General features: G+C 43.6%; 1 protein-coding gene across 9 annotated transcripts in view; it reads right to left on the bottom strand.

The window, feature by feature from the left end:
• Positions 1-21,173, bottom strand: part of SPIDR (scaffold protein involved in DNA repair) — a 357,525-nt gene that overhangs the window by 232,444 nt on the left and 103,908 nt on the right. For all 9 annotated transcript variants that reach the window (XR_003093435.1, XR_003093436.1, XR_003093437.1 and 6 more), the window contains one exon: positions 15,645-15,745. Coding sequence is in view for 1 of the 9 variants with exons in the window: in XM_014518777.2 (XP_014374263.1) it covers positions 15,645-15,745 (101 nt within the window). In the remaining 8 variants the exon portion in view is untranslated. The remainder of the gene's footprint in view (positions 1-15,644; positions 15,746-21,173) is intronic.

The raw sequence follows: 21,173 nt of genomic DNA, 5'->3' as shown, positions 1-21,173 counted from the left end.
CCACCCAGAGCATGCAAGCAGCAGATCACAGTTCTGCCCCAGCTCCAGACCATGCTGTCACCGGTGTAAGATCCCAGCCCCGGGAGGATCCACCAGTTTGTCCACCCCAATCTAACTCCGCTGAGGGGGCCCTATCCGTTAAGCATACTTAAAGTATGCCTAACCAAGAAGAAGGAGGTCCCAACTTTTGCCTAATTGTCTAGTGATTAGAGCAACTACCAGGAAATGGGAGACTTGTATTTTATGCCCAATTCAACCTCAGAAGGTTTGAACATACATTTCCCACTTCTCAAGAATGTGCCTTAATCAATAGGCTGCAGACATTTTCAAACTTTCCTACTGAAGTTGGCCAACTGAGTAGCCAAGAGTACAAGATTCATGAGACCAGAAGACAAACAAGCAAGAAGGAGGCTGACACTGTAGCCCAGTGAAAAGGTACACAGCCTTGCTCCCTTTTTGGCCTATGCATATTTAATAACAGTATTTAATGTAAAATGCATAAGGAGTCCCAGAAGCAGGAACCAAAGCCCAGAGCCCACTGCATTCTTCTGGGGGGGCGGGGGAGGGGTTGTCTTCCTTGCTGTCTGCATGATTTTTGCACTCTTGGCTATGCCATGAGAGCTTTACAAAGAAGGGTGGAGGATGTACTTCACCTACCCCAGGCTACAGCCTGGTCTTTGAGGCACCTTCCTAAGAAGTTGGGGATGTAGGTACAAACTTCTTTAGAAGCTATTGAGGAAAAGGTGGGGTGCTCTTCTTTTGCTTCTCCCTAGCTGCAATGCTAAAAGGACATGGGATTAAGCAATTAAGAGTAAACAGAGGGGTCATCTTGTGAATCCCATGTTATCAGAAACACTTACTTTGGGATTCTGCTGGGGAACAGCATAATTGCCACCTAAGTCTGGGGGAGAGATGGGATTTCAGACACACCCTCTTTCCGAATTTCCTCTTGGCAGGCCTCAGCATCCCCCTGTACACAGTGTGCTGCTGACTATGGTGAATCTTAACCAAAAGGTGCATAACTGTCACCAGTGAAAGTGCGGAAAGCCAGGATGCCTAATTCATTTTACTTCTCTAAAGGGCACACTTACCTAAAATGTAATGGCCTAACACAGGGGTGGGCAAAATGAGGCTCAGGGGCCAGATGCGGCCCGCCAGGCCATTCTAATAGGCCCGTGGGGCCCCTAAAACATTCAGAAAATTAATATTAATCTGCCCTGGGCTGCCTGTCACGCAGCCCTCAATGGCTTGCCGAAACTCAGTAAGCGACCCTCTGCCCAAAATAATTGCCCACCCCTGGCCTAAGATGTCAGACAGCTTCGCCATGATTAGCTTGCTTTTTTAATCTAAGCCTGGATATGTATAATATTACTTAGTCCTCACCTTCTGTTTTCTCAGGGAGTGTTATAAAGTTAAACTCTAACCCCCAGAGATAAGTAAAACAGTTAAATTCTGCATATTCATGAACCCTGAAAAACGTGATTCTGGACAGATTTTCAGTGGCTTAAAACAAAAAACATAAATATTCACACACTCACAAACTGTATTTTGCTTGAATACTTGCAGTTGTGGTCCTCAGTCGACTCAAAATCATCTGGCACTCATAAGCAATGACTCTCCCAACCACAAAAATTCTCTGTCTTCAAAGCAATTAAGCATTTAATTTTCCTTTAAACTTTCCCCACAATTTTGATCTTCATCTATTCTAAAAGCTATTTGGATTACTAAAATTAACTTTGAACCTAAAACGTATTTCAAACCAAAGGGCTTTTTAAAAAATATTTAAAATAACCAGCAAAACTGATTTATCATTTGAAATATCCAGCTCTAACATATAAAGTCATGACGTTCTAACTATCAAACATATAATTAGGTCAACAGATCTAGCACTACATTAATCCCACTTACTAAAATCTCTGTAGAACAGAATGATGATCTGAGAAAGTGAAGCACGCCTACAGGTTTTTTATTATTATTTTATTTTACATGAAAATGGCCTGAACTGAGAATACCAAAATATTATTTGATATATTCAGAATTATATTCACATGAAACCCCAGAAAAGACAACAGGAAAAGGAAACAAATTCTCTCTTGTTGGTTATCCTTAAAATTGACATATGGTGAGCCAATACAAAGTTAATATTCTACAAAGCAGAACATTTATAAAATATTTCCTCACTAAAAGATACTTTACCAAACTGGTTCAGTATCCAAAGTCTTGGACATGCCAAGTATGCAATTTTTACAGAACCACAATCTAGTTGTTTATTTAGATGCTTACAGATAAATTTAATTACTCGGAAACTGTGTTGTGATTCCTTTTGATAGAAAGCTCTCGCAAAACACCCTGGAGAAGAAGCCTGCATTGTTGGCACAAGATGAAACAGGGAAGGAGAGAATGCAGCTTTAATTTTTAATTTTCTTGGCTTTTACATTTTTATACCAGTTAAAAATAAATCAAGTGTATGCGTGCGCAGAAAAGGAGTGCCTGTGGGAGAGGAGATGGACTGGATGGCTGCAATTTCAGCAGCTTTGTAGTTTGTTGGTTGTTTGTATGAAGAGGTTACTTTCAGGTTCTGCAATGTCCTCTTTTCTAGGTTCTTGATAATTTGATAAAGACATTCTCCTTGGACATGACAGAATTATGTTTGCAGAGAGGCATAAAACCTGAGGAAAGCAAACCTGTGTAGTAACTTAACAGAACAAGGAGGCAAGTTTCTTAGAAATAAGAACCAATATTAAACAAGAAAGAAAACTTCAGAGATATTCAGGGGCTCCTGACTAACACTAATAGAAAGGGCTGAGACAATACCTACAAGACTGCAATTACAAACGTTATGTTTTAGGACAAAATATAAAAATAGACATCCGAGTTATTGGCTTATTATTTAATGTGTACATGGATGAACTATGAAGAGATCCAACTTAAAAACTTGCTGTTTTACTTAGCTGATTAAAACTCTAATTTGCCAAATGCAGGAAATCTTGTACACTACACCACAGTTTTCAGATTATCTGTACTATCCAAAGATTTGAATATACCCTCGGAATATGACTTTTGACAAACTATTTATGAAACTTTTGGAACTGCAAGGTTTTTCCTCTTTATATTATCTCAGGTTACATTAGATTTGTCCAGCCAGTTTATTTGATACCTGTCCCTATAATCCATGAAACCAGGGGTTGTTAAGAAGTAATTAAAAAAATCCTACATTTCAGTGAAACAAGATGATACCATGTTTTCCATGGTTAGGGTATTTATCCAGCAGCCTAATAACACTTACATTGCATTTTAAGGAATCAGTATTTAATTATTTTTAAAGCAAAAGAGCCTGACTCTCCAAGTCCACAGAGGTCAACATGGCTATTACACATAAATAGCTGAGTTATAAATTCAATGGAAACTCAAAGGGTAGTTCCAAGTATAGATTCATTGACTTAAGATTAATTAAAAGAATGATTTAATTAAAATAAGCTATTTCATTGGGCTGTAAATTGGGCATGTGTAATACATGTGTCATGCTATGAAGCAAAGTCTGTACGACTTAAAAAGAACTGATGAGGCATATAATTGTTTTCAATCGGAAGCTATAAAATACATTTCAGAACACAAACAATACAAAAAAGCAACACATTATAATGAGATATTAATTCCACTCGACTCCATTAGTGTTTCAAAAACATGACAGTACTTCATCTATTTGCATGCCCCTAAAATAAGACCTCAAATTGGGGTGCACCGTAAGCAAGGAAGCTGCTTTTTCTTTATAGGAAAAGAAGCATGGTAGAATAGAGAAAATGCTCATGGCTGCCGACATGGCTACTGCTGCTCCTCCCTGAGGTTACAAACAGCAGGGGTGGAGTCCTGTGTTAACCCTCTTGCAGCCACTGATAAGTCAGTAGCTTTTGGCTGAAGAGCCCCTGAGCTGGCAGAGGGTAAGGGAGCTGCTGCATTAAGTCTATTCTATTACTGTGATGAGGCTTGGGAAACATACTATTATTTACAGGTATGTATATAAAAAACTATTTACAGTAAAGAGGTAACAGCTTTGCTAGTGCCTTCGCAAGCCTAGCCTTGTTGCTGTGCTGCCACACTGGAAAGTTCCTGATGCCTCATCCAGACTGTTTCCTGGAATGCCACATTTCCTGGGCATTGTTTCCAGGATGACTTACCCTATGTCCCACAGTCCACTATGATTCTGGAAAAATCTTTTTTTCCTACATTCTGCCTTCCAAACGCAACATGCATGTTTTATTTGGGGAGCATGGGGCATGCAAGAAAATACTGTATTTTAAAAACCAGGATATTTAACTTCCCATTGTCTAATTTGGGGGCTGATTGTACATCTCTTAGGAGCTGATGTTTGTCTCCAACTCTTACTGTCTTGTATTTCCCTTTGAAATCTAAGCTACATGTGGTTTATGTGTACAGAACTTCTGTTCTGTTACAGGTTTAAACCAATTTCCAATCACTTAAACCAGTTTGTGTAACTTCTGTCCCAAGCCATACAATCTAAGCTACAGCAAACAGCTGGAGCACCTTAGTCATCTGCAGAGCTGTTCGCTGAGATTGTATCAACTCTTAAATAATAAGGAAGAAAAAATTATCACATAGCTAAAATTCTTATGCAAACCTTATCATTTCTGCATTAATTTATCTTTTCTGGCATCCATTACAATCATGTCACTTCCATCCAGGTCTTACATAATGCAGCTGCTAATATCATCTTCATTGCCTACTGTTCTCATATCCTCCCCGCAAACTTCCAAAACTGCATTCTACCCTTCCAGCCCATCAAATTTATACCTCTTGTCCCTGTCTTCAGCTCTTCACAACTATTGCCCCTACTAGTTTATTAGATCCTGGATCTTACCAAATTGCTGCCCTATTCCTGGTCTCCTCCCCCACCACCACCCCCCCACCCCAAAATGGGATATAATTCTAGAGTTTTGTAGTCTCATGCAAATCGTTTCCCAAAAATTCCAAAATAATCATTGCAAAGCCCTCATCACTCAAAGCCATGAAGTTGGCATAGTTCATTTATGAATATCTAGTCCTTTTACTATATTAGAAATTCTGATGAATACACCACATAAAACTGTGTGAAAAACTGCCTCTTTTAATGATGGCAGGAGAATTAAATATAAAACTACCTCCAGAAAATTATATTCACAATTTTCATTTTTAGAAGCTACAGCACTCCGTTTCAGTTTGCCCCTAATAAACCTTCCCTGCTACAAAGAGCTGATTCTTTAGAACACAATTCAATACAACATAGTTTATGGCTTCTACCACACACAAGCTTCATAGAGGCTGCAGATGTTGGCTCTGCAACAAGCAAAACTAGTCAGTAGAAAGTCTGGCTGCCAGAAAATCCCCCTGTCCCCAGTAAATTTCTGTTTAGAAGTTACAGAACTGAATGGAAAGCAAGGAAAAGTATGTAAATGTTTTCCTAGCCCCCTTCACCTTCCTGTTTGCAGATTCTTGGAATTATCTATTTCACATACCCAAACCATGCTGTACACATGGCCATATGCAAAAAGATAGTTAAATAGCTATACAATATAAGGCCATGTTCATAAGAAAATGCCTTGCACTATAGTGCTAAGGGTGATGACTGTCCTTCCCCAAATGAGCTAAGACCTGAAGAAGGATGCATTGTTTCAAACACCTTATCTAAGTCTATCCCATCATGCAGTTGGTTCAATAAAAGATATCACGCACAAAAATCCTTGACTCTTGCATATCTCCTGGACAAACACAGTTATAACATCACTCCAAAACTACCACAAGGAAAAATAGGAGTATAGCTTGCAGGTCAAAGGAAATGGTTCTTCTGCTCTGTTCAGCACTGGTGAGACCTCTCTTGGAGTAATCTGTCCAGTTTTGAGTAACGCACTTCAAGGAAGATGTGAACAAACTAGAAAGAGTCCAGTGGAGAAAAGCAAAAATGGTTAGAGGTCTAGGAAATCTGACTTTTAAGGAAAGGTTGAAAGAACTGGGATTATTTAGTCTGATAAACAGAAGAATGAGGAGGGATTTGAGGACGGTTAAAAAGAGGATGTTAATAGCGTATTATCTGTGGCTGCAGGGGAAAGGACAAGGAGTAATGATAGATAGTATGAAGAACTTCCTCACTGTGAGGATAATTAAGCATTGGAACAGGCTCCTCAAAGATGTTGTGGAATCTTCACCCTTGGAAATTTTTTGGAGTAGGATGGAAAACCCTTCTCCAGAGTGGCTTAGATCAGGGTCAGTAAACTAATGATCTGTGGAATGGATTCAACCAGTGGAACCATTTTATCTACCCCTCAGACCCAAGAGGTTTCTGCAACACTTTGGCAGTGGAGGGCTTCACTGGTGCAGGAGCCAGGCAGCAGTAAAAACTGGCAGTGGTGGTATTGTGGTGCCAGTGGGGGGAGAGAGCAGTGACTGCAGCTGTGATGCAGATTGGATTGGAAGCATCTGACACTCAAGGATCTGGGCTCTGTCAAAGTGGCCTTCTCATTCCAAAATGTTGAGGGCCCTTTGTTTATACAGCAGGAGGTTTTATAGTAGCTAGCTAGGGTCAGAAGGGCCCTGAGCAGATCATCTAGCCTGACCCCCTGCCACAGGCAGGAATGAATGCTGGGTTCACAAGACCCCGGACAGGTGATCATCTAACCTCTTTTTGAATTTACCCAAGGTAGAGGTAAGGACCACTTCCCTAGGAAGTTGGTTCCAGATTCTGGCCACCCTAACCATAAAATATTGCCTCCTGATCTCTAACGTACACCTATTCTCCATCAGCTTATTACCACCTGAGGTCCCTTCCAGCCTTAGATTTCAGTGATTTCTAAGGGCCCAATAAAGCTCTATATACACCTCCAAATTCTTTCCCAATAGACCCTCATTTCCCCACAATGATTGAGAATTCGGGGGTCAAACTAACCCTTCGCTTACCCACTCCTCTCCTTTAACCACAGGCCATTTATATCAATCTGGCATAACTGCTATCTGCTCCAGGAAGGAGCAACCTTGGAGTTTCTACTACAGCATTCCACAATGGTCAAAATGGAAAAACCCCTCTCCACAGACTAAGGAATAGCCTCTGTTGCTCCATAGCCCAACAAACTCACTAACTTTCCAAACTGCTACAGAATGATTCAAACAAAAGCATGACACTTCATGAGTAGCCCTCCTGAATATACTGTCTGGAAAAAAAAAAAAAAAACAACAACAACAACAAAAAAATCAATAAATACAGGTTGCAAAGAGGCACTGTTTTCTGAAGCAATGACTCAGCTCAGCAACAGAGGCAGCCAAGCCACAGTGGTAATACGCCATTTAATGCAGCAACAGAAAGAGGTCAGGGGGACAAAAAAGAAAGGCGCTTCTTAAAGAATAAAAACAAAGGCCCCTAACATGCATTAAAGTTATGTTGTGATCGATGTGTTAATTGCACCATAAATAGTAACACTGCCACATTTTCAGCCAATTTGTAGCTCCACGTAACCCCCAACTCCCCAAGTGGCAAACCAGCCACAAAGTTATTCCACAAAAAATGTATAACTTCTTTGTGGCTCATCTGTATGGCTACAATTAGCTGGCAGCATCAGCATGGAAATGGGGGTTAGCATCAGGACCAGGGCAACTTTGGTCCCAATGTCAAAAGCTGGCTACCAGAAGACTGGGTTGCAAGGGTCCCTGGTATGGGGAGCTGAGAGGCACCCATCACTGAAAACCTGGCAACCCTTAAGACTGGAAGCCTTTCCTATCTCCCAGGGTCCTGGTGCCCCAGGACATCAAAAAGTGACATGTGCAGCTGAGCTGTCCCAGGGCTGGGCCAACAATCAATTTGATTGTCAGGTCCAGGTCTTGAATGAAACCCAAAACTGTTGAGGTCAGGTCTAACAATCAGCTGATTATTAGACCTGCCCCTGCTACGCTAGCTAGCACCATGTCCAAAAGGGACCTGGGGGTCATAATTGACCATAAAATTAATATGAGCCACCAATGTGATGCTACAGTTAGAGCAAACAATACGCTGGCATGCATCAACTGATGCATCTCAAGCAAAACTAAGGAAGTTATTCTCCCGCTCTACTTGGCATTGGTGAGGCAGCAGCTGGAGTAATGCATCCAATTCTGGGCGCCACACTTCAAGAAGGATGTGGAGAAGCTTGAGAGAGAGTCCTGAGAAGAGCCACACACCATTAGAGGCCTGGAGAGAAAGCCATATAAGGAAAGGCTGACAGATATGGGACTGTTCAGCCTAGAAAAGAGAAGACTTCAGGGGGATTTGGTGGCAGCTTACAAATATATCAGGGGTGAGCATCAGGGACTAGGCGAACAACTACTCACCAAAGCACCCCAGAGGAAACCCAGGAGCAACAGTCATAAACTCCATAAGAAGGTTTCAGACTGGGTATAAGGAAAAACTTCTTCACGGTTTGTGTGACCAGACTCTGGAATAGACTCTCAGTGGGGGTGATGCAGGCACCTACCCTGGAGATCTTCAAAAGGAGACTGGACACACACCTTTCTGGGGTTATTTGACCCCAGCAGTCTTTCCTGCTGAGAGCAGGGTGGGACCTGACTCGATGATCTCATGAGGTCCCTTTCAGCCCTAAACTCATGTGAATCTGTGACATCCTGGGGTCTTGAACTGACCCAGGGAGATCAGGGCTGGGTTTAACCATAAGCTGATTGTCAGACTCCACCCTAATAGCCACAGGTCTCATACCCTCCTGGATCTGGCAGAACTGGTCCAAAGATCAGCTGATTGTTAGACCCAGCCTAACAGCCCTGGGTCAACTGACTGCTGGACTCACCTCAGCGGCCCAGGGTCTTGAACTGACCTGGGATTGTCCAGGTTAGGCCTGACAACCAGCTGATTGTCAGACCTGACCCTGACAGCCCTGGATCTCAAAATGGATACAAAACTGTTGGGGCTGGGGATGACAATCAGCTGAGTGCCAGACCCCACCTTGACTGCTTTAGGTCTCAAATGTGCAGGGGGCTGTGGACAGCCCTGGGTCTGGTACAGAACCACCTCCAGCCTGATCTGCAGAATCATGTTGGGGGCAGATTAGCAGTGGCATGATTGGGATTGGTGGAATTTTATGGTATGTGTAGAAGTCATACTGGTACCCTTGGTGCTGCAGTTGCTATCTGATGTCTAGTCTCGGTGTCCTGCTTTACTCTCCTGCTACACCTTGATGGGAAACAGATATACCAAGAAAGAACACAGGGCTTGGGAAGTGGCCTTCCTAATAAGCATTGGGGTAGTGACCATGGGTCTCTTCACAGGGCTCCTATCTCCCCTTCATCCTGTCCTGACCACACCTATGACATCCTGGACATCCGTGTTACTCCAGGTTCTCCTTCCCTCTGTTCTTCTGATTGGTCCCATGGTCACAAGCTTCCCACTGCCCCTTTAACTGTCTCATCTTGGTTGTCTGTAGTGGGATGACATTCCCCTGCCCTCACTTGGTTTCAGGTTGTTAGCTCTTAGCTCTGTGAATGCTAAGATGCAAACAGCTGGTAGCCAACTCTTAATGGCTGACCCTCACCTCCTCAGGGTCCAAGCCTCCATATGTCTCTCCCTGCTTAGGCATACATCCACTGAATCACAGTCCTGCATGGAGTTTCTCTTCCCTGGGTTCCCTCTGGGTGGGGGATGAGTAGGGGGTAGAATTTATCTTCTTTCCCGCAGCTCCTCAGTCTGGCTTCTCCTGCCTTGCTTTCTGCAAGCAAAACCCTTCCCTGGTTCGGCACTCGCTCACTTCCTCCCCTCAGACATCACCACCATTCCTTGATCCCTGTAAGTATTTGCATCTCCAGAGTCTGCCTGGTCACTGCTTCAGTCCTGGTTTCACCGTTTGTTGCGGTCCTGATCTCGCCTGCTGGCCCCTACCCCAGGGGCACTCAGTCCTCTCTCCCCATGTCCGTTTTACCTTCCAGCTCCTCCCCCAGGAGCCAATCTTCCCTGGCCCTGCTCCCACATGCGGCGCCACCAGAGTCTGGGCAGAACTTCATTGGGAACACCTGGGTTCCTGATGCTCCGTGCTGTCCTGCCTTTCTCAGCATGGTCCAACCGTAGGTAAGTCTTCTTCTCTCCACTCTGGGTGGCATGTCTCCTTTTCCCCCAGTAACAGGCACTGTAGTGAGTGCCCTGTTGCAGTATAGTATGGCAGGAGGCACAATGGCTGGGATGCAGCATAAGATTCTTCCAATCCCAATCGTGTCATTGCTTGAATGTCTGCCAGGGGCCAAAGAAAAAGCTTCAGTTTCTGCAACAGGAAATGCCTTCAGAAACTGCCAACCCCTTGTGGAAACATTTTCTGTAAATCACAAAACAAACCAGGACTTAAGCTTAAGTTCATTGGAAATTTTTCCCTCCTTCCTTATCACCAAAGTTCTGGTCTATCAAAATATACAATATGGATCACTGAAGCTGACTTGACAGATCTTCAACAGTTAAGTAGTTCCAGTCCCCTCACATTGATCTTGAGTTTATCTATGTCTTGTGTATCTCTCTTTAGCAACAGAAGCAGAAGCAAAAGCTGTTTCAGACTCAAAAACAATCTTGGAAGTACTTTCATTTAAAAAATATTACCAGGGCAAACCAGAGAAAATAAACCTCAAAAGACAAAAAGACATTAATGATGTGGACACTGGAGTCAGAAGCAGACTGGCCAAGTTCGCCGATGACACCAAACTTTGGGGCAAAGCATCCACACCAGAAGACAGGCGGGTGATCCAGGCTGACCTGGACAGGCTCAGCAAGTGGGCGGATGAGAATCTGATGGTGTTCAACGCCGATAAATGCAAGGTTCTCCACCTTGGGAAAAAAAACCTGCAGCATCCTTATAGGCTCGGCAGTGCTATGTTGGCTAGCACTATGCAAGAAAGAGACTTAGGGGTCATCATTGACCACCAGATGAACATGAGCCTGCAATGCGATGCGGCAGCTAGTAAAGCAACCAAAACGCTGGCTTGCATCTATAGATGCTTCTCAAGCAAATCCCGGGACGTCATTCTCCCCCTGTACTCGGCCTTAGTGAGGCCACAGCTGGAGTACTGTGTCCAGTTTTGGGCTCCACAATTCAAAAAGGATGTGGAGAAGCTTGAGAGAGTCCAGAGAAGAGCCACGCGCATGATCAGAGGTCAGGGAAGCAGACCCTATGATGATAGGCTGAGAGCCCTGGGGCTGTTTAGCCTGAAAAAGCGCAGGCTCAGGGGTGATCTGATGGCCAACTATAAGTTTATCAGGGGTGACCATCAGTATCTGGGGGAACGTTTGTTCACCAGAGCGCCCCAAGGGATGACGAGGTCGAATGGTCACAAACTACTTCAAGATCGTTTCAGGCTGGACATAAGGAAGAATTTCTTTACTGTCCGAGCCCCCAAGGTCTGGAACAGCCTGCCACCAGAGGTGGTTCAAGCGCCTTCATTGAACACCTTCAAGATGAAACTGGATGCTTATCTTGCTGGGATCCTATGACCCCAGCTGACTTCCTGCCCTTTGGGCAGGGGACTGGACTCGATGATCTTCCGAGGTCCCTTCCAGCCCTAATGTCTATGAAATCTATGAAAATCAGTAAGAACAGCTTTTGCCAAAAAAAAGCCTGATTCATTCTTTGATAATATTTAGCTATTAAAGATGACTCTGTTGAACTAACATGCTAATTTCTATAGTTACTGCCTGGCATGCCAATAGAAAATTAGCAAACATTACATAAAATAAGAACTGACTGATTGACAGATCTCAAAAACTTACTGTCACTGAAAAATCATTACTGAATGATTAAAATAAAAACTAACCTTTCAACACTTTCATTAAAGATCTGGAAAGATTGCAGAGAATAAGGACTGGCAGAACAATAAATAGTTAGTAGAAAAAGACAGACATACAGAGTGGTAAGCTGATCTTCTGAAACAAAATGTGCTTCACTATGACACTATGCATTTGCTGATATCTAGCAACACAAAATGCAGGCCTAGCCTAAAGAACAAGGGGTTGCATCTTGGTAAGCAGTCACTACAAAAATATTTAAGGATCATAGTGAACAAACAACTCAGTGCTGGCTTCCAGCTGGGCACTAGCAATAAAAGGTTTATGCAGACCTTTGAGGTATACACAAGCAAGGAGAAAAATGATTTTCTCTCTATATAAGGTACTAACCAGTGTGCACCGAACTGGAAAACTGCATATATTTCTGGTGTCCACATTTGAAAAATGATGTTGAAAAATTGAAGATGGTGCAGAAAAGAATGACAAAGATTAGTGCAGGCTGGAGAAAAAGCCTTAGAGATCTCAACTGGTTTAGCTTATCAAAAAGAAAAATAAGGGATGCAAATTACAGATGTATAAGTATCTTCAAAGGCAGAAAATCCCATAGAACTGGACAATTTGTATCCTAGACCTTTGCAACCTGCTTAATCTGCAGTAGACTGCTAAATTAAGGACAACCCACTCAGCTGTTCATTGCAGTTACACTTCAAGGTGTGCCATTTCTCCACTCATCTGAATCTCATCCATTGGCCCAGCCAGCTAACTGAAAGACAGACACCCTTTGAAATAAAAGTCATAGCAAAAAACTGGAGCTCTTCTGCAGCCTCACACCTGTTTTCTGCAGGTTTGTACGCCTCCAGTTATTAAAAAAAAAAACCAAACAAAAAAACCCTCATCTTTGTAGGGACTAAGGAACATAACACTGTGAAGTAGCTGGGTTTTACTATTCCAGCTAATGTATTAGGGAGTTCAATCCAGTGGAGCAAGGTATAAGAAGCAGCAATTCTTGGAGACCAAAGCCAGACAAATTCAAATTAGAACTAAGACACAACATTTTAACAAGAGTTCTTATAGCCCCTAAACAGGGGTTGACAACCTTTTGCCATTGAGGACCACAGCTTGCAACCATGCACACCCCCTCCATGGGTCACACCCCACACCTCTCTCATGATCAGCAGATCCTGCAAAAGGAATAGAGAGAAAAAGGCAAGTGCTAAGACCTTGGGGATGCTGCCTCTGCAACAACAGGGAGAATAAACTGAACACGACAGGCAAGAGGACCCAGACAGCACCTCCTCTCCTGCCACAGCTGGAGGATGCTACCAATTCCATGAACTGCCATGGGCCAGATAGAGCCCATGGGCCATAGGTTGCCAGCCCCTCACTAGAAGGGCCTACCAAGGGCCTTCAAACCAAGCCTGAATGCCTTTCCAGAGAGTAAACACAAGTTAAGTCATAGTCAAAAAACAGTTGTTGGTTCACTACACAAGTCATGGATGTAACTTAAAATGAAATATACAGGAGTCAAGATAAAAGATTTCCTTCAGGTGGGTATGGACCAATATATGTTTTAGCTGCTTTTAAAAGAGTGGTGGGGAGGGGTTGGAAGCTGCTGCTCAGGGGTATGCATCAGTTATATTGCAACTGTTAAATCTATATGATTCTGTAGACCAGTGGTGGGTAAAATACGACCTGTGGGTTGGATCTGGCCCGTGGAGGGACTAAGTCCAGCCCACAGCAGGTCCCTCAGTCCTGCCCAGCCCAGGCACCACTGGGTGTGCAGCAGGGCTGGGGTGGCTCTGCAGCTGGACTCCATTTCTAAGCAGCCCAGGTGGTGGTGGCTCCTCCCCAGCCACATGGAGATTGGCAGGAACCCATGCACACAGCCCCAGTCTGGGCCTGGCCCATCCCACACCCACTCCAGAACCACATGCCCACGATGAGCAGCGGCAGCTGGGCAGAAGCTGCTACTGGGAGCAGGGGAAAAGTGGCCACCTCCCTCTCACTGCCTCCAGGACCCTCTTGCTGCAGCTGCCCAGAGCTCATGGCTGGGCTGCCCTGTGGCTCTTTTCCACTGCCATGACCACTGCCACCAGCACTGCCTCTGGGTCACCTAGCGGGTTAGCGGTGGCAGTGGAAAGGAACTGCAGGGCAAACTGGGCGCGGGCTCTGGACAGCCGCAGCAAGAAGGGCCCTGCAGCAGTGAGGGGGAGGTGTCTGCTTTTCCCTTGAGCCCAGCAGCAGCTTCTGTCTGGCCGCCACCACTGCCTATTATGGGTGGGCTGGTCCAGAGCAGGTGCGGGGTAGGCCAGGGCCAGGGTTGGGGCTGTGCACATGGGTCTCGGCTAGTCTGGAGATGGTCTGCTCTGGCTGAGGCACATTGGGGCCATGTGCTCAGCTGCTGCTGGGAGTTGGTAGCAGCAGTGGTGAGGAGCCACAGGGCGCATGGACTCTGGGTTTGGTGAGCTGTTGCAGCAGGGAGTGGGGTGGTGACTGGCCCGCAACAGCTCTCCAAAACTGCCTACGTGGCTCATGTGCCCAAATAATTGCCCATCCCTGCTGCAGGCATGCAAGTTAGCTAAATCCCCTTCACTTTGACCCTGAGTGAAGCAGGGTTAAAGCTGGAGTAGTTTTACCATGCTTGTATCTCTACAGGACCATGTACATCAGGGCTCAGCAACATAAGGTCCCTGGGCCATATTTGGTTCGTGGAACCACTGGATCTGGCCTGTGGAGCCAGAGGGTTTTCCAGTACCTGTGCCCATGCCAGGTCTAGGCATCAAGGACCTGCAGTAGGGCCAGGTGGCTGGAAGCTGCACCCTCACTGCTGCCACTTCCCCCAGTTCCCCGCTCCCTGGCTGTGGTAAAAACACGGCTTCTAGCCAGTGGGGAAATGAGCACTGGTGGGGAGGGTCAAAGGAAGGCAGTGTCAACAAGGATGCAGTTTACAGGTGCCTGGCCCTATGTAGCTCCCCAATGGCTGGAAGATGGACCTGTGCCCCAGCTGGGGAACTGTGGGGGAAGCAGATCCAAGCTTCCTGGCCTCAGTGTGGGTGCAGGCAGAGCCCCCGTGTCTGTCAAAGCAGAGCTGGGTTGTTCTGGCCTGCAGTTTATTAAAGGTTGCCGGCCCCTGGTGTAGATTTAATAGCTGTATTTTAGCAGCTTACATCAATACCCTCTGATATCAATACAATGCATCTGCATATAACCTATCAATTTATCCAGTAGTGCTACTGCCCCTCTGATTATTTCTCCTCCCCATTTTGTCTGCAGTTCCCATTGCTTTAGTCTTTGCAGCCAAGTTCTGTCCTCAAAAAGATTTGCTGGCATATACTGACAAGGTGAACCTAAAGCAATCATGCTCGACTCAAAGTAGGGTCTGACTTGAGAAAGGTTAATTTAAACTTCGCTAAAAAAACCCATCTATTGGTAACCTTTACTATATTGGCCAACAACCAGCAAGTAGAATTGCCTCTTGAATTTCCTACATCCCATGGAGATTTGAGAGGATAAAATTCATTTAAGATTGTGAGACTATGTTCAGATGACCATTTAAGACAAATTCTTTACCATTTGCTCTGAAACACTTCAGTGATAGATGCAGTATATAGATCTAATTAGCCAGACAAGAGGTGCAAGAACTTCCACAGTCCATAGATGAACCACTTGCACCACAGTCCATAAGTAGACCAGTTTCAGTCACTTGTATAGAGAATATAATCTTTCATGCCTTTCATGTTATATGCCTGTAAATAGTTACTATATACATGGTAGTAGTTGCTACATATATTGTTAATAAACAGTGTTGACAGTAATAAAATATGTGTTTTCATAAAAACAAGCCTACATATATGGTTCTTACCTGAAGGGTTTTTATAATCTGAAACACACTCATGTCTCCAAAAGGTAATGGCAGACCTCTCTCTGTTCTGCAGTCGATTCAGTCTTTCTGCTAGCCCTCCCCTATAGAGGATAAAAGAATGCTCAATTAAGCCAAGAATCAATATTCTAGTTTTGCCAAGTGACAAACCATAGGACAGATGAAATATTCACTCTGTCCCTCAGAGACGGATCCATACTGTAAAACTAAACTTTACAGAATAGCTCACATAATTCAAACCCTCCTACGATTACACTTACAATAAAATGTGTGCTGAGGGACAATATGCAAATTTTCATTATCTTGGTATTTAAAGTCTTAAGTCTCTCAATCCTGCCTATACCACAAGGAGTTTAAGTCTTCCCAACCTTTCTCTGCACTTACATTTTATTATTAAAAGACACTATCACAGGACAAATTTGAATTTAAGACAAACTCTATAGCTGAAACACACCTCAGCCATAACTTTCAGCATTCTCTGACCACTGCGTACAGCAGAGTTTTCAGAACTGTCTACCTGTTGGTAATGAGCGAAAATATTCTTTTACCCATATTTGGCCCTATGATTCATTTCAAAAGCTGGGTCAAGTGTGTAGTTTCAGTGGTCTGAAAACACTCCAGGCTGGAACTAATGCAGCATTCCCGAGGTGAAGAGAAGAGGAGTGGCATCTAAAGCTCACACACTTAAGGTAATATCAAAGTGATTCTTGTACCCTGGACTTGGATTCAGAAAATGTGAGTTTTCCATGTTAGGAACAAAAAGAACTAGTGTGTACAAAATTGCCTGTGAGCTATTGTGTGGTTTGGGTTGATTTGGGACTAACTTGAGTATTTTTTTCTTCGCCTTTAACTTGGCTGTTTTCACATTTATTCACATGAGAATCCACTTGCAAAACACACTTCAAATAAACTTAGCCATTCAGATGAAACCTGTACTTAATTTGTAAGTCACACACACAAGGCAGGAAGACAAAGAAGGATTACCTGTGCACACAGGCAAAGATTTATTTTCTGTAAGTAAAGGAGCCTAAGTTGCTTGGTAGGTCTAAAGTTGCAAATGTGAAATTGGGGAGGACTGGAGGTTAAGAAACTGATAGCAAACTATGAAGATTAAGTAGTTCCAGTAGTCAATTAAAATACGTCCCAACTTGGTATGCCTAAAAGGAATTTTCATATTATCATTGTTTAGTAGTCTGTATGAAATGAGCAGTTGGTTTAAGTGCAGTTCCCAGCCGACAACTATCCAAATCACAAAATCACCATTATAAGAGAAACTATCAGGTACCATTTGGTGAAAGTCTCAGCAGAGAGATCAAGGCAGTGAAGAAAAGTGAAAACCCAAATTACATGAAGGTTTGGGGCTGATGGTTAAGGACCATTGGTAAATCAGTACTGAAAAAAGCTTTCACTGCTACAGCCCTTGCTAGACCAGTTATGAGAGAAAGTAAAGGCTAGTATCAAATATCTTCACAACAACAACAAAAAATTACTGATCCACTTCTCATTGCGCTATGAAACTGATGTTTGGGAAGAATTCAAAAAACAAACCACCATTTGAAAAATATCATCATAGGGCTCCCATAGGACTCACAAATGAGCATAAAAATCAAGTTTAAACATGCTTTAGACTTAGTTGCAAATAAGCCAGGCCAGCAAGAACACAGCCAACTTGTGTACACCCAACTTTTCTGTCTGCATAGGCTTGAACGTATTCTTTTAATGCTGTTCTAGACACTTTCTCCTTAAACACACAAATTGGTTTAAGTTGCTTTAGAACCTGTACTCTTAAAAGTAAATTAGTTAAATTTGTTTTTTAATTGCTGCATAGTCAGGGTTTCTTAGCAGCATATTATTATGGCAATTTGGTTAGGTATCGTAATGCATAAAATAACTAGTTGCAAAAAGGCTTGGGTTTCTGATGAAAGGTGACTGTACAATAAAATACACCTATACTAGCACCTGTCTTCCTTTACCATATGTAGAATTCTTATCACACAAATAAAACACTTTGCCTGCTTAAGCAATGCTAAGAAGCTATCCTCTTACAAAAGGTCCCCATACAGAAGGGCCATGCCTACAGATAAGAACCTCCCAGCCTCCTCTTCCTTCCCCACACAGATTAACTGTATTGCATCCAATTGACCAGTAATTCTGTCATTCTGTAGATCCACCCATAATCTCACCCATGAGAAGTACTGTCAGCCTCCACACAAATTCTGTATCATGCAAGCCTGGAAACAAAGAGCCACACAGGTTATTTCACATGGCAAAAATATAACACTTTTTCTGTGTTTTAGGTCTGATATGCCCAGAAAGGATAGGAATGAATATTTCTCTCTCTGTCAAGCATACCATCGTTAAGTGTCAGGGTTCACGAAGACTGCAACTTCATATTCCCTTTCTCTAGCAACCCTTCATTAAGCTACTATTTATTCATTTCCATCCTTTAAGGATAAATAATTGGTCCTCGGACTTACAACGCAATTGGTTCCTGAAAACTGGGTCCTAAGTCGAAACGTTAGAACTCGGAACCAATTTTCTCATAAGAAACAATGTTACATATGGGGGATTGGTTCCTCAACCAAGACCCTATTTTCACCAAAAATACCCCAGAATTTTGTACTCGATCAATTACAGATGAGTAATATAGCTACATTAATGTATTTATATTGTAAATAGCAATCACACTGATTTGGAAGGACTTCTTTGAGGCGACTTTGCTGGACTTTTTGAAAGTCTCTTGCTTGGACTTTTTGAAGGGCTCTTGGTTGGATTCTTCTCAGAAGTCTTGGCTGCAGGTTTTTCTGGAGTCTTGTCTGCTTTCTTAAAGAAAGCATCCAAGGAAGTTTAGACAGAAAAAGGAAGTTTTGTGCCCCTGCACTGCGCAAAAGCCAGGTCAAAGCTGCATGCAGTGCAAAGGCTGGAACAGGCTCCAGTGCTGTGCTGGTGTTGCTCCTAGCACCTTGAAGAAGCTCCCATGTGGCACCGGGGTAGGTGCTGGTCTCACTCACAATTCCCGCATGGTACTGGAACCTTGTACTGGCTCCAGTGTGATCTCAGGCACTGAGACTGCAAATCAGCAGAGCTGGTACAAGATTCCGGTGTAGTACCATCATCTAAATTTAGATTGTATTAAACATTGTGCGACTTCACAGAAAACTTTCTAAGTTGTATTAGGCAGACAAGGTTCTTTGCATAGATGTGATATCTTTTATGCGACCATCTAACTAGTTGGAAAAATTGTTCTTTGCAAGCTTTGGGGCACAAAATGCCTTTCTTCAGGCATAGGGAGAGTCTGCAGGTGTTGTGTGTGCTGGGTTGACTAGAAGCCAATATGCAAAATGCAGGCCTGTGAAAATACAAATGCGTGGCAGCAAGGTTCAAAGGGAACAGGGGACAATAGGTGTGAGATAGGTAGTTGGGGAAGGAGAAGCTGATGGAATATAGCTGGTAAAACACAGACGGGTTACCTGGAGTTATCAGATGGCAGGGGGGTTATAATGTGCCACAAATCAGGGGAAATATCATGACCACTAAGGTGGTTTTCCTAGTTGCAAGGTAAGATCACTTTCTTGGCAAGGGGTAGTACCATGACCGAGGTAATGCACAGTTAACCTCCCACTTTCATTTTCAGTGGGAAGATGTTGGTTATATGTCAACTTTATGAAAATGGAAGACTCCTCCCTAGCTTGCTCCTGCAGCCATACGGCTGAGGGCAAGCGAAACTCAGAAGCATCTGAACCCCAAGCCTCCAAGCTTGGGCCTGCATGTAGGATGCTTGCCAAAGGATTTGGAAGCATCTGAAGTCCCAGGTAGGTATGGAGGATGTTTGCAGGGCCACATATTGTTTTTGAATGACTCAAGAATTTGGAATTGATTGGGCTGATTTGACTTGGAACACGAAAAGTTTTCCTTTAAAAAAAAATAAAATCCAATGTCTATATTTAGTCTGTGATGTTTTTTGTATCCAGTAGATTTATGAAGTGAAGTCCATAGGCTTGTCTACAAAAGGTGTTTTGTAAATTCCCTTTGAGGATTAGAACTGAGAGATTGGAGAAACAGTGGTTGTCTTATGAGAAGTCTGCACCCACAGGTAAATAGGTATTTTTGTCTTTGATAGATTTCCAGTGTGCGTTCATTCTGGTACACAGTTGTTGTTTGGTTTCTACTTCATATTTTCCATCAGGACATTTAGTACACTGGATTAGATATATTACATTTCTGGAGGTACAGGTGTGTTATCCAGGAATGCTGATGGTTCTGTTGTTGGGTGTAGTTATTGTGGGGGTGGTGGAGATGTGTTGGCAGGTTTTACATTTTTTGTCCCAGCATGATCTGGATCCATTCAGCATGCTTTGGGCCATAGGAATTTTGCTTCTGGTGATGAGGTTGGTGAGATTCGGTGCTTGTTGAAAGGCTAGGATAGGTGGTTCTGGAAAGATCTCTTTAAGAGTTGGGTCTTATTCTAGTATAGGTTGAAATTGTTTGATGATTTTCTATATAGCAGGGGTGTCCAACCTTTTTGAATGTGGGGCCGGATCATGAACTTTGTATCACCCAGTCGGCCGGCGAGGCATATTCAAAGACCTCACAGGAAGTGGTATCACATCAGGAAGGGATGTCACGTGACCTTTGACACCAATGAAGTTGCAGGAAGTAACAATGAAATGAATCTGGAAATGTGGTTTAAAATCCAAAATAAAAACAATATAAAAGCAAGAATGAAATAATACCAAACACTTGACTAAAATAAACACTTTCACTTCTACTCACTTCTCAATGAATGAAAGAAGCATAATGCAAGCTGACAGATTAAATGTGGAAAAGATATCAGCCAGAGTGGACACTAATCAAAGCAACAAAATATGGGCATTTTTGAGAATAATCTTCAAGAAGATTTACTTTTATTGAATTAATAACTTGTTAGTAATACATCTTTAACAAGTAGTAACAAGTTGAACCCCCAATCCCACAGAAAGAGAAACAGAAGCAAACACAATCCAAACACTGGACAGTATTTTTACAAAGATTTTTCCCTGCTCCAAATTTACGTTGGAGCCCAGATAGTTCATGCTCTACTCTTGAGCATATTGTTCAGTCTTAAAGGAGCATACAGCACAGCTGCAGGGCCAGCCCAGCCCGCCCCTATCAAGCGGTGGCTTCCCCAGGTGCTGCTGCACTTTCTCCCTACCTGTGCCAGCTGGTCCCAAAAGGCAAGAAGATTCACCGCCATTTCTGCTGGCTGGTGCTGACCCAGCTGGGCATCCCTAGCAGCACGTGGGAAGCCAGCTTCAGTCGCATGCTGCCCTGCCCAGCTGGGTTGGCACCGGCCAGGAAAAGCAGCACGCACCTGAAGCCGGCTTCGCACATGCTGCTGGGGACGGCAAGAGGCCGGCCAGGTCGGCGCCAGCCAGCAGAAGCAGTGGCGGAGCCGTGTGCCGCTCGGAACTGACCAGGGCAGGCACAGTCAGTGCCAAGCGGCACATGGCTCCGCCACTGCCTTCCCTGGCC

The sequence above is a fragment of the Alligator sinensis genome, unplaced genomic scaffold, assembly GCF_000455745.1.
Source record: "Alligator sinensis unplaced genomic scaffold, ASM45574v1 scaffold615_1, whole genome shotgun sequence".
NCBI lineage: Eukaryota > Metazoa > Chordata > Crocodylia > Alligatoridae > Alligator > Alligator sinensis.
Note: the sequence above shows the minus strand (reverse complement) of the source record. Positions and strands in the feature narration are given on the sequence as shown.